At 31.2% G+C, this 15,045-nt stretch overlaps 1 protein-coding gene across 23 annotated transcripts in view; it reads left to right on the top strand.

Moving 5' to 3' along the window:
* LOC105213141 (TLD domain-containing protein 2) overlaps window positions 1-15,045 on the top strand; it is a 154,902-nt gene that overhangs the window by 124,230 nt on the left and 15,627 nt on the right. Inside the window, exon 1 of one of the 23 annotated variants that reach the window (XM_029040955.2) lies at window positions 6,018-7,933. The exons of the other annotated variants lie outside the window; for them this stretch is intronic. Coding sequence (XP_028896788.1) covers window positions 7,718-7,933 — 216 coding nt within the window. The 5' untranslated portion in view covers window positions 6,018-7,717. Of the gene's footprint in view, window positions 1-6,017; window positions 7,934-15,045 lie in introns of those variants that run through there. 23 annotated transcript variants of the gene reach the window in all.

Here is a 15,045-nt window from a genome sequence, read left to right as displayed (position 1 = left end):
GGAGAAACGTGGCAGCATTCGCGCAGAACAGAGGTGTACATTTCTCTTGGTAAGGCTTTATTGTTTATTTTTATAACAACTTTTTTGCAATAAATTTTTCCTTCACCTTCATGTGTCATTTTTGCTTAAAGGCATATGAGAAATTTTAAATATAGAAATCAATCCTAAATGTGGGTCACTTAAAATATTTGTCTGTGCAAAAATATGATACAAGGTCCTATGTTTATATATAAATGAATGGATAGAATTTGGAATGTACCAATAAACAATCCGTTCGAGTCTAATTTATAGAACAAGTTGAGTTAGGTGGCAACACAAACATTTTTTTATAAATTTTTACAAAAAATTTTAATAAAAATTTTATGAAAATATTTGCATTATCTTGCATTCCCTTCATTTTCTGCTCAACCTTGTGACCATAAATATTTGTCTCTCTTTTTGTATAAAAGTGAATATTTATGTACCCGAAAAAGTCATCCATAAACTACCGATAAATATGCCAAAAATCGAATACGTGACTATTGAATGCCAAAATATTTTTAAATATAAAGAGCTCAACTGAAGTCAGCTGACCCGACCCACCTGACTTTATACGATTTTTATAGTATATTTACATATATATCTATATGTTTGTATGCCCATTATAATAGCTGATGCGCTTCAGTCGCTATATACAAGCCCACAGCCGTTGTCATTAAATATTTATAATATAGTCGAAAAAAAGGTTAAACGACGAGAAACAAAACTTGTTATACGATTGACACACTGCCTTGAAAAAATACGTTACATACGCACATACATATGCATATATAAATATTGGTGCTTGTCCACGCATGCCTGTAATGCAAAAAAAAATTATCAAAATGAAAATTGCATTTTCAAAAAATTTGATAAATATTCGAACAACGCATAAATTTACGAAATTTAATTGCAACTGTCACAGCAAATGATTGGCATTACCTTCTCAATCCGTTTGTATGGCCCCAAATGGCAACTGCTTGAAAAATTATGGGCCAAAAACAGTTCTGGAAATTCTAATTGCTGACACTGTAAATGTGCTTATTGCAAACCTTGTATTCATTACGCCAAGTACTCAAGGCTTCAGTACAAAGTTGGTAATGTGTCTGCTGATGGCTCAATTAAAATGGACAAACTGTCAAATTATTGTCATTACTTACAAATAAAGCGTGTAATAATTGTTGTTGCTATATTTTACTAGGCGTTGTTGTGCGAAAAGGTGTTAATTTGATTGCTAATTATATACGTTTGAGTTTTATCATTCAATTAGCATCTATTACGGTAAAAGTGGTAATGCAAATAATGGCAAATTTAATGATTAATTGTTGACAATTAATAACCTAAAATGAGTTGAATGAAAATTGATAATTATTATAAGCTGATATATTAAAATTTATTAGTGAAATGTAGCACAAAATGAAATATTTTCCAATCTTATAATTCAAAACAATTGTCTTATTAATATTGTCATAAATTGTGTCATTTACATGAAAATCACACAAGGCATCAAGGAAGCAAAGTGTATTCAACAAAGTGAACTAAGTATTTGACATACCCGCTTTTGACAATAAAATAGTAAACAATTCATGTATTTATTTACATTAACCCGTATTTTTTATATTGAACAATATAATATATATTGATAAAATTGTTTGCGATTTGTTAGTTGGAGCACAAAACATTAGTAAATAGCTTCCATGAGTTGTTTTGCATAAGCAGAAAGTATTCGGCATTTTCTTTTATTCATTTAAAAAATATTTTCTTTTTTGGTTTGAAATTTGTTTACTTTTGAATTTCAAAATTTGAATTTTTGAATAAATGTAAGGGTTAAATCAATGGCAACAAACATGTCAAATTCGGGTAAAAAAAATTAAACGTCATATACTTAGTTCACTTTGTTGAATACACTTTGCAAAAAAGCAAGAAAATTGTTTTGGAGACTGTAGTTGTCAAATTTCAACTTCAAATTTGCTTGCCAGAAATGAGTTTGTTAATATTTAATATTTACTTAAAACAGAGTTGCTATACTTTTCATATTAGTTGATTTATTCTAAATTATTTAGAAATTAAATTTATAAATTTTGGGGTTACCATATTATTTTTTAGTAATTACGAAAACTTGTTTGTGCTACACTTTTTATAAATTGTTTTCTTCAAGAAATGTCGAGCCTATTTTTATTTAAAAAAAAAATTCGAATATAGCAACCCTTTGGAAATATCGTTTTAGTTGGCATCCCTTGCAATAATTATGTCAATGCCTTCGAAAAATATTTTTCTTTTATCAATTATATAATTTTCTAGTATTATTGATGGGGTCTCCAACATCCATTGTTCTTGTTATTTAAATGCTATTTATGTCACAATTGCATTAAATTTAGTTTTCAAAGACGCGCAGCATCGCTCTGTAGATAACTGCATACACATTTGTATAAATATATTTTCTTTACTTACATACATATTTATGTACTTCAAGCTCCATCGTCGTTGCAAATTCGCGATCCTCAAGCATGCATTGAGAAATAATTGAGCTGAGGAGGACGTTGTTGCCATAAAAACCAATTTACAATTCAATTTAAGAATTGCGAAAGGCAACAATAAATTGTGTCAATCAATTTAGCGTTGTTGTTGTTTTTTATAGTTTTTGTATTATTAAAGATCTCTTCTATATAGCATTTTGCTTTAAGAAAGCGAAAGGATGTTAAAAATAAATAATATTGCATATCGTGTCAATAAAATAGCTCAATATGATTGAATAGTTTCGATAAATAGTTTGCCATCGCAAACGCTTGAACTATGGGCTTAGCCAGCAAGCGTCTGTTTTTTTTTTTTCTTATAATAAGACAATTGTCATGGATAATGAAATCATACATATATATTTTATTATATATAAATACGATTTTTATCTGCTTTCTTCCAGCCAACTGTTGACATCTGTCAATAATTATGCCATACAATTTGCTAAACGATCGACAATCGATCATGCTTCTGCTATTTGTCACAGCAAATAGGTTATAGCAAATAGGGTTATATGAGTCTGGATGATATTACATACATACATATGTACACAGTGTAACGCAAACGTGTGCAAATATTTGTATAAGCTTGTGCAAAATTGTATGCAGCCAACCAACAACAATGGCTGTATTATCAACATGGTTTTGTTTTGCTTTATTTTGAAGCCCAACTCTGTTAAACCAGCAGTAGTGGCCGCTGACATTTGTTCAGCTTGGATAAGGCATTTTAAGCTGTTTATTTGTTTCTCATTTTTATTTTTTCGTATTTTTTATTTATTGATATACATATATGTATGTAGATATTTATTATTGTACATTTCTTTGCTTGTATATTTGATAAATATTTATACAAAACTCAACAAGGCATGTGCTGTTTTTTGGTATTTATTTTTACTTGATTAAAGGAAAGACTAGGATATACATATATATATATAAATATGTTGAAATATGTACATTTGTATACCTGATGAATTAATCATAACTATAATAATAACATACAATTTAGACCGATTCCATAAGCTTCATATATTAAAAAGATCTAAAAATATACAAACCTACAAAACGATACTGTTATTGTACGTTTTTCATATTTACAGTTAATTTGCTACAAAACTTTTTTTGTTGTACATACTATTTAAAATTCAATGAATGATGATTATTATTATTATTATATTATATATTTATTTATTTATTATTGAAAGTCTTTTTTTTTATTTTGAACTATTTAACTGTAAATATGTTTAAATTTTTTTTTATGTTGAGTATAAAATTAAATTTATTTACTAAATTGAATATTATTTTTATTTTATATAATTTTTTTTTCATATTAATATTATTGTTCTTAATATTTACTTTTTATTCATAATTTTTTCTTTATTTCTCCTTTTCTAAATAATTTTTTTTGGTAACTCTAGTCAATTTTGGTTGCACATTTTAGACTTTTCTTTTATAAAAATAAATATCATATATATACATACATATTCACTCAACACATTATTTTCCTAACATATCTTCATACCTATGTACATAAATAGGTGCAATATGTAATTGTTTATCTACGCGAAAATTGTGTTGAAAAAAAAAACATTTAACATTTTTATCATGTACGAACGCACAAGCGGCCATTGCCCTTGACCAATATCTTTGTTTATATGTACATATGTACATTTGTTTGTATTCACACAATTTAATAAAAACAAATAAATTGTTGTTATATTTCTTTAGTGCAAACAAAAGCAAGCAACATCCGCTTAGAATGCAAACTTCCTCAAATGTCTGATTTGACGTTAATTGCTTAACAAAACTTTGCAAGCAAATATTAATATATAATTTTCACATACAAACATATCGCTCATTTACTTGAATAGTGTCATAACTCAAAAAACACGATTTTTGAGTTGAGTATGCAGAAATGTGCACAATTTCATCGTCCATATTGTATAAAAATGTCATTCCGGTGCGTAGGAAAATAAATACAGCTCTGTAGCACTTGATATAAGAATGTGTCGTTCTTAAACTTGTTATTTTGCATTAGTTTTTAACTACAATAACGACACTTCTCAGTTGTGCCAGAATTAGTTATATTTTTTTTACGAAATAACGACATATTTTGTGTTCCAACACATATTGTGAAAAAGTGAATTTGATTTTCTTTTCAGAAAGAACGACACATTTTGTGTTGAGTATTGATTTATATTTTTCACAAATAAAGACATAATTCCAAAGGGTTCGCGTTTATTCCCAAGAAAAAGCATTAGTACACGCTATTTGGTCCATTTATGGTCAACATTGTATTTAATATATTACAGGCTACTAGATTTGTCAATAAACTGATGGCATTTTCCTATATTTGCTAAATAAGAGACAATTGAAAACTTTAAATCTCTCTCTTGAAAAATCGACTATTTTGAGTTGTGACACTATTCAAGTAAATGAGCGATATGTATATAGGCACTTCATAGATATTTGAGGTCACGCAAAAGAAGATGTGAGCAGGAAATAGTTTTTGAAGTGCAAAAGTAAAGGATTTCAAAAAAAGTGAGATTATTTATTAAATTTGAGAGGAAAGCGGAGTGTGAATAACTCGTTATAACGCTGCTCTGTTATGCTTGTAGAACCATATTACAAAAGGCCGAAATATATTAAAAAGTTACCATAATACTTCTTTTAACCTGTCAGCTGGTTTCACAGAGCTGATCATAGATCCATTCAAAAAATGTGAAAATAAAATTTAATATGTATTAAAATTATCGCATTAAATACATTATTAGAGCATTTCAGTAAATAAGAATATAAAAACAATATAGACATGCAATAAATATAAACGCACTAGTGCTCGCTGCCACAATTTTTTGACAACTCATTATCACCAAATTAAATTTTATCTTCTTATTATGCTTCAAATACATCAAATTTGTAAAAATTAAAATAATTAAAAACGAATGGTTTTGCGATAATTTGAAACGCGCATGCGCGACGCAATTAAAAGGTTACGCATACGCCTGAGTGGCTGCGCGATAATTAAAGCTAGCCAATTGAATTGGAATGCAGTTGCCACAAAGAGCAAAAAAGAGCTAAAACCACCAATAATTGTTGTTTAATTAAATGGTAAATGTTTACCATTACAGACCATAAAATGCAATTTTTTAAATTACTAAATCAGAAATAGATTGGTATTTTCTGAAAGTACACTTTTTATGGCATTACTTCAAAGGCAAGTGCTACAGAGCTGCATTTGCGCTGCCACCATTCTATAAGCAAGCGCTGTGTAAACCTGTTGCCGCGTTCGCCTCGGCAATCGCAAGTGGAGCAGGTTTAACCGCTTGCTCGACTTGCGACTCGCCTATTATGGTCAAACAATCGCGACGGCATTCCAACTCACGCGTCAAACAGAGCGCCACAAAAGGCTGCAGTTATTTGGCTGCACAATTCACCATGCTTGTGGTTTATAAGAAAATGTATCGTAAATAATAAAAAACAGCTGGATGTACACACCCAACTTGCATTTTTATATGCTCGCAAACGTGCGCTTCTCTTTATTTTAGTTGACTCTTCAGAACAGGTAACCGGTTCATAGCTACTGAACACTAGCGCCCGTAACTCGTTACTCGTTGATTTTCAAAGTTAGCTGGCTGTGTGTTTCATTGAGTAACTAGCGAGCTGCTCCCCAAATATTTGGCGCTCGGCAGCAAATTTATTTGACTTTACATGTTTCTCATTAGCTCTCACACACTCGCGCTCCTAGTATGTTTATTAGTTATATGTGTATATTTGTTGCGCATTACTCGCTGGCGGCATTTCGCACTCGCTGCTGCGGGCTAACAATTGCTTGTACATTTCTTTGGTCATTTGAAATCCAGTTCACGTTTCACACTATTCGCTCACGCGTTCTACAACTGATGTGTGTGCGCTTTGGATATTTGGTCATATCAGCACCTCCATTGCTTCCGCCACCACTACTGCAGCTCCTACGTGCGAGTATCCCACTGCTGAACTGAACGAAAAGAATTTGACACCTACTCGTAGTGGTCGCTGGGTTCTAATTTTCACTGTCAAATGTTGCAGAGCACAGAGCGGAACGTCAGAACAACAGCTAAGCACAGCTGAGTTTCATAATTTTGTGGTGTTTTCTTTTTAGTTTTATTTTGGTGTTGGTGATGTTGGCCACAAGTTTCAAGCAACGATTGCGTAAAGCTAAACTTATTGTGAAATGGCAAAAGTGTTGTTCGAAATGAAAAATATTTGATTCATAAACTGTGAAAGAATTTACAAAACCGGAGTAACGCACACCAACACCACTACATGCATTGCGACGATGACTGGGCTGTGAAAAACTACGCTAATGTGCATTCCATGTCAGAAAAAGTGTAGAAATATCAATATTAGTTTGAGCAAATTAGTCACAAGACCACGAAAGCGATTGATAAAAAAGTTATAAAGCAAAGCAAAAGTAAAATAGTAACGACGCAAACAAGGAATAATGTCAGACAGATACTAAATCAAAATCGATGTGAGTAAGAATATGAAAGAGAGTAAATAACACACGCGCACACTGGCTATTAACACAAAACAGGCCCACAAAGCTGAAAAAAGAACAAATAAACAAATTGTAAGCGTACAAAACGCTGTGTGAGAAACGGGAGAGAAACTTGCTGTGGAGCGCCGAGCGCTAACCAACAAACGCACAAGATAACTGAGCGCGCACACACACAAACAGGTGTGCTCAGAGAGAGAAAACACCTGCGCTCAATTAAAAAACACATACACTCTCAATTTGAGAGCAACTTCATTCGCTCAAATAGTGAACGCACTCACACACACTTGCTCAATTAGTGAACAAACGCGCTCAATTTGCAAGCACACACAGCAAACACAGAGCAGCGCATAACCGGTGATTTTCGCACAAAACTCTCAAAGCTTCCGTAAAGCTTTTAACACACACACAGACACGCTCAATCAGTTAACTCGCATTTTCACGCTCACTTTAACGTGCGTGTTCGCTTTTGTTTATCAACAATAGCACAAAGCGCAAAACGCGAAACTCCGTTATTGCAGCTACCTGTTGCGCGATCGTAAAGCTCTCAAAGGTGTGCTTATCAGCAACAAAATTTCTATTGCTGTTGTTGCTTTTAACCAATTAACTCGTAGAGAAAAACGGAAATTTTAATTAAAAAGCCAGCAACAACATGTGGTTTGTAATCTCATTGGTGGGCTGTGCGTTGGCTTTGGCTGCGGCCGGGCGCAAATGGGGGCGTTGGTTTTATTTACGTTATGGTCGCAATTTTTTGCCGCGTGCCATGTTGACGGCGAAAAATCGGACACCCACACCGCCAATGTCGCCGACGAAAGATGTACAAAGTGTCGAGGGACTGTTGGATGAGAGTGGAGAAATGCATGAAACGGTGAGTTTGGACAAACAAAACAACAACTGCAATTAGATAAAATTTGATAAAAAGTTAGAATATACCTGTATATATATATATGAAGTGTTCACTGCCACGTGGGTTTAATAAAAACGTGATCAGTCAGCTGCCTCTTTAATCGGCTGTTTGAAGGAGTATGTGGCAACTACAACAAAGCGTTATAATTAACATCTCTCAATAGATAATACTTTGGCGCTGCCTTTGCTATGGAATTGTTTATGCAATTTGTTAACAGCACATAGCAAATTTATTTGTTAAAATTGATGACGAGTAAAGAAAATCACATTTTATGCGCTGTCTGCGATAACTGTTTGCGTAATTTGCACATTTTATGTTTTTTTTTTTATTTTAATAATTTTTTAAATGAGTTTCAGCTGCTGTTTCGTACGTTTGCTAGTAAATTAAAAATAATTGAAATTTTTGTATAACTTCTGATGGGGTCTTGAACACAGTGTGGTTTTGGAAAAAATGTTCATAGAAACTGATTTTTTTATAAAATTATTTTAGAAAATTCTATCAAAATCATAACCTATATAGTATTCATCCCAGCTGAAAGTCGTCCCAGATTTAAGTTACATTCAATGGCTCCAAAAGTGTAAATATTCGTTAACTGTCTATACTAGAAAGAAAGTTATATATATTTTTTCAAATGTCCTCTATGTAACTAATTTCAATTCATACCTCGGAAGAAATTACCTACATACTACATCAGATTCATCTCAGAGTTGTAATTTTCAATCTAATATAATTATTTATATAAAGGGTGATTTTTTAAGAGCTTGATAACTTTTTTAAAAAAAAAAAACGCATAAAGTTTGCAAAATCTCATCGGTTCTTTATTTGAAACGTTAGATTGGTTCATGACATTTACTTTTTGAAGATAATTTCATTTAAATGTTGACCGCGGCTGCGTCTTAGGTGGTCCATTCGGAAAGTCCAATTTTGGGCAACTTTTTCGAGCATTTCGGCCGGAATAGCCCGAATTTCTTCGGAAATGTTGTCTTCCAAAGCTGGAATAGTTGCTGGCTTATTTCTGTAGACTTTAGACTTGACGTAGCCCCACAAAAAATAGTCTAAAGGCGTTAAATCGCATGATCTTGGTGGCCAACTTACGGGTCCATTTCTTGAGATGAATTGTTCTCCGAAGTTTTCCCTCAAAATGGCCATAGAATCGCGAGCTGTGTGGCATGTAGCGCCATCTTGTTGAAACCACATGTCAACCAAGTTCAGTTCTTCCATTTTTGGCAACAAAAAGTTTGTTAGCATCGAACGATAGCGATCGCCATTCACCGTAACGTTGCGTCCAACAGCATCTTTGAAAAAATACGGTCCAATGATTCCACCAGCGTACAAACCACACCAAACAGTGCATTTTTCGGGATGCATGGGCAGTTCTTGAACGGCTTCTGGTTGCTCTTCACCCCAAATGCGGCAATTTTGCTTATTTACGTAGCCATTCAACCAGAAATGAGCCTCATCGCTGAACAAAATTTGTCGATAAACACATTTCGAACCGAACACTGATTTTGGTAATAAAATTCAATGATTTGCAAGCGTTGCTCGTTAGTAAGTCTATTCATGATGAAATGTCAAAGCATACTGAGCATCTTTCTCTTTGACACCATGTCTGAAATCCCACGTGATCTGTCAAATACTAATGCATGAAAATCCTAACCTCAAAAAAATCACCCGTTATATATTTTTTTTATATTATTTGTATAACCGAGTTATGACCCGTATATACATAAATGTCAAAACTTAAAGTGAAAACTGAAAACTTAAGCCAACAAATATTTAAAAGCTGCCCCGCACTCTCCAGCATGCATATTTAAAATGGCGTGTTTGAATTCTAAGTAAAAACAAAAAACTGCATCTAAAGAAATAGATAATAAATGTAAGATAAATATAATAAAATAGAAATTTTTATATAACCTCAGAAATATTTGTTTACAAATATAAACAAAATCGTTGGAGATTTCATGCAAATACGAATACCACGTGAGTTCCCGAGCAGATGCGCTGTTGACTGCACGTTCCAATGCGGCTGCGAGACACTCCCGTTCATTGAATGAGTAAAATCGCTCGCATGAAATCAGAGTTAGAAAAACACTTTTAACAAACAATTGATTGCTTAAACAGATCGTTGGCAATGAATCAATTCGCAGACGTGACTTGTTGCGCGGCTCGTTGCATGACGGCGAGTCGGCGGCATTGCAATTGAAGCGCACACCTCAAAGGAATGAGTAAAATGTCAATTAACTTTTGACATTTTTTAATTGTAGTGCAAATGTTTGTTTGTGCATCACCTATTTGGTTAGAGCAAACTCCAAAGTCTACAAACATAAATGCAAACAATAAACGGAACATTGAGCTGTCTGGCAGTAAAATAAATGAGGAAAAATATGAAAAAAGATAATAAAAAAATATTGAAAATAATATTAAATATCATCTTGCTTCCTTATTTCTAATGCTGTTGGCGCTTCAAACGCTCAATCGATTTTTATATCTTGATAGTAATTATTGAATTTGAACTGACAGCCACTCAATAATGGGTATGAGAACATGCACTTAAGAACATATTTTGTTAATATATTATTTTTATATATGTATAAATATTTTATTTTGTTTCAATTGCTCAGTTAAAGTGCTCTTTCAGTTCGAAGCTCCTCTATATTGCTATATAAAAACTGCTTTGTTTTTTTTTTACAAAAATAATTCAATAAAGCATTGGCCTGCGCCTGTTCAATTGTCATCACGTGAAAGTGCGCAAAAACATTGTAATCATGTTAAGCACTCTCCGAAAATAATGCCTAATGACAAGCATTAACTGGTAAACGACTCGATGCTTGTCAATAATAATGAAACGTAGCCTATATTGAGGTCAATGAAATGGGTGGGTTGCCAATGCACACAAACAGCGTGACTCATGGAAAGTTGATTTATTATGCAGTGTAGGATGAGCTGGCAAGATCAATAATGTAAATTGGAAAATATTTAAATTTAATATAAATATAAAAATACATGAAATTTATTTTTTATGAAAAGTTTTTAGAAGTATGGTAAATTAAATATACATATAAATATATGTACATATAATTAAATTCATATAAATAAAAACAACAATGCCCATCAACTAATTAATGTTTATACAAATTTAAGAATTAAAATATATTGACAATCAAATAATAATGTTTGAAAATAGACTCTAATAATTATTTTCTAAAAAAAAACAAAGAATAATCTAATTTAAATTAATATAATAAATAAAAATGTATATAAAAAATAAACCGAATTTAGTCAAGTTTAATTGATTAAAAGAAAAAAATAACTAAATTTAAATTAAAATGAAATTTAATTGAATTATATATAACAAATCTTATTTGTTAATAAATTATAGTAAGAAAAATTATATTTTTTAATATTATTTGGGAACAAAGTATCCATAATGAAATACAAAAAATAAAACAATAATCAATCAGGATCTCAGAAAAATAAACAAAAGGGATAACATTATTAATGCAAATGATTTAAAAATATTGAAAATTTAACATAGTAAAGTAACATGAATAGCAAAGCACAAAAATATAAACTGGAAAAAAATAATAATTTAAAAGTTATATAAAAATAATTAAAAAATCGCAAAAACGACAGAGTTAATAAGTAAAAAAAAAACAAGAAAATTATTCCGAATAAAATACAAAATTACAAAAACTAAAATGATGCAATTTAAGAAATGATTTGCATACAACAGTAAAACAAATTATATGAATTTTAAAAATTTTAATAATATAATAAATTAAAAACAAATATTATAAATATATATTTTTAGTGTCAACAACTAAAAACCTTGTTTAACAATGTGTTAGTTAATAACAATAGTAAAATTGTTTCATTTGCTCATTAAAAGCATTTTAAAATATACTTTTTTTATATTTTGAATCACCTTGTAATGTAGTAAAAAATTGTTATGGTTTTATATATGAAACTAATTGATTTATTATATCGATTCCAATGTTATTTAAATATAGAACGCGTTTACATAACGCTAATGTGAAAACCATTAAATCATTACATATGTACACATTTATATACTAACATTTATATGCAATTGACTTAACAAAGCAAATTATCCATATTTTTATAAATAGTTCAGCACTTTAGCACCAACAGCAAAGTTTATTATCCCCACTATTGGCGCACATGCATTATAAGCATGCTAATTGCCAATTCACCTAAATCATAAATTTTCCAGCATACTAAATCACTCGACAACACACACTTAGAACTTGGTCTAAGTAGATTTGTATGCCATAAGCCGGTTTCCATGCGCTTAGTGTGTGCATAAGTAGCACTAGCAGAAGCAACGTGGCAGCATCATTACTGCAATGCGTTCGCTTGTGCAATAACAAGAAAAACATTGGCTGTAACGCCTTCCGTAGCTTACGGCTAAATCTACTTGCATTCTTGTCTTCCGCATATTGGCTTAGTAAATACGAATATGTGGCACACAGTCAGTCATGTATATATGTATTTGTTTATATGTGTATATGAAATCAGCTACTGCTTGGTGACAGTTTCGCTCTCAGCAAATGCCTGCTGATCCCATTTGTCTCGCCTATTATGGCCGCAGAGTATCGAATTGCTGTTAACGGGTTTTTATATTGTTAAAACGTTTAAAAAAACTAAAGAATTTCTTCTCTCAGCAACCTCTTCATATTTTATGCGCTTTTCTATACTTTTTTTCTCATTACTTTGTGTCTTAAAAGCCTTGTAGAAGCAATGCAAGTGCATATATTTATACTATATATGTGTATGCACCGTTATACAAAAAAAAACTGCCATATGTGCATCATTTAGCTCATTCTATTGTTGTTGTTGGTTTCAAGTCACTTTATTGTTCGGATGTGACACTTTGTGGCAACAGTTTGTAACTGTGCCTCTCTCTTGCCACAACGTTTCGCAAGTAGCATGCCTAAACAACAACAACAACTGAGTTAGTTAACGGAAAAAATAAGCAACGTGAAATACCGGTTCGAGCCGTGTCAATACAGTTCAAAAGTATATATAAATTTTTATAAAAATTTATGTATGTACATGTACATATACATATATAGTAAATTAAACCGTTAACGCAAAAATATATCGACATTTTTTTTTATTATGTTTGCGAATATACAAAGTGAACGCAAGGTAAATTTTTAATTTTGCAAAAAAAGATTAAAAAACAAATAAAAATTATTTTTTAAAAATATTTTGAAATCAAAATTATATTTAGCATAATCGGCATTTGAGTATATATCCGTCTCTCTGTGTGTAAAGTGTCGTTTTTGCTCATCTGTTTGAACATTAAAAAAATCACTGCTGTTGCTCACCGGCCAATAAAACCACTCACCCGTGAATTTCGCTTTGCGCTGAAATGTATGCTACATATATACACACATCTAGTACAAATCTCTATATTGCTCTTTGGCTTATATTCAAATACATATTATACTTGGACATGAATTGTGATTTCATCTAACTGCTTAACCGATTTGAACCAGTTTGTTTGCTGTATTGATGAAATCAATTGTTAATTGTGAGTGCAAAAATTTCACCGGCATGTGAAATGTGTTTTAGTCATTTCTTATAGTGCCGATAAAGATCGTAAAATATTTTATTATTGTTTATATAGATATACATATACGTGTATATGGCTAATTATAAATTTTTATAATGTTCACTTGGGCATTTCATAATGCTTTTTTGTTTAGAGTCAGCAAACTATTGTTTGAAACCAATATGAACTGGATTGTCTTCACATGTACAATAAAATAAATTACATACTCGTGAATACAAATTATAGTTTTTCGACAAGTCACCCTATTTTCTTCTCGATTTAACGATTTAATGAAGTTGAAATGAAAAATTACCAAAATTATGTAGATTTAGCCTTTTGATAAAATAAAATAAAATAAAATTAAAATAAAATAAATTAAATTAAATTAAAAAGTATCTCTCCTTAGGTCGTGCTCCTACAGTTCAACGTGGGAACCTAAAGCGAAATTAAATTCTATTCTAAAAATATATGCATAATTTAGCTAATGCGGAAGCAGTAACGATTTTCAAACTAAAAAAACATATTATAATCCACACGAATACAGCTTCACTTTATCAGCCTTTCGACTATTTGTATTTGCCCCCAACAGAACTCTACCCTTATCTCTTTTCTTGCAATCTTTGACATTAGCAAACGTGTATTCCATTTTGTTTACATTTTACGCTGCCTTTAATTTGCTTTACTTAACTTGCTTTACTCATATATTGTTGCTTATATACATAAGTTTATTAAAATTAATCGCTTTTTCGTTTCCTTTTTCCCTTACCTCGACATTTTTTCGTTCGGTTTTCTTCCTCATATTGTCTTGCAACTGCTTCTCAGACAGACAGTTGCGTCAATGAGGAAGCAGTCAATTACTCTTTTCGTTCCCAATCAGACCATCAATTATTAAATCATTTGTTTACGCTTTTGTTTTGTTGTAAAATCAACGTTTACTGGTTTGCATTGTTTTTATTAAAAATAACTTATATTTAAAAATTATGCAAATATTCAATTAATTTCATAAAAAAATGATCGCGTGTCCGCAGCAAAGTGTTCCCATGCAAATTTCAATAAGTAAACATGCATTTATTTCGCACAAAATTCTCAAGCGCGTTTTCGTTTTCTTTTGAGTGCCGCAAATATCACAATAAAAACCGTTTTGTTGCACAAATTTATGGCTGATATGTGTCAATTATGCATAATTAAAGAAATAACTAAAAGTAGTTACAAAAAGGAGCGAGGAATGCCGTTATTGAAGAGAAAGACGGCTTAAAAATTTTTTGTGAAATGTTCAAAAAATTAATTTTTGGTCTTTCGATATTTGAAATTCGTTTTAATTTGCTTTATTTTTCATAAGGTTTTTAATAGTAATAAACAAATTTAAAATAGGTTTATCCTTAGCCAAACACCCATACTATTTAAAGGTAGTATTTTTTAGAATATAACCACCGAAAGATTCTTTAATTCATCTTTCAAATACGATGCATATTTATCACCACAATCAAATTAT

This window comes from Zeugodacus cucurbitae, chromosome 2 (genome assembly GCF_028554725.1).
Source record: "Zeugodacus cucurbitae isolate PBARC_wt_2022May chromosome 2, idZeuCucr1.2, whole genome shotgun sequence".
Classification (NCBI taxonomy): Eukaryota; Metazoa; Arthropoda; class Insecta; order Diptera; family Tephritidae; genus Zeugodacus; species Zeugodacus cucurbitae.
Note: the sequence above shows the minus strand (reverse complement) of the source record. Positions and strands in the feature narration are given on the sequence as shown.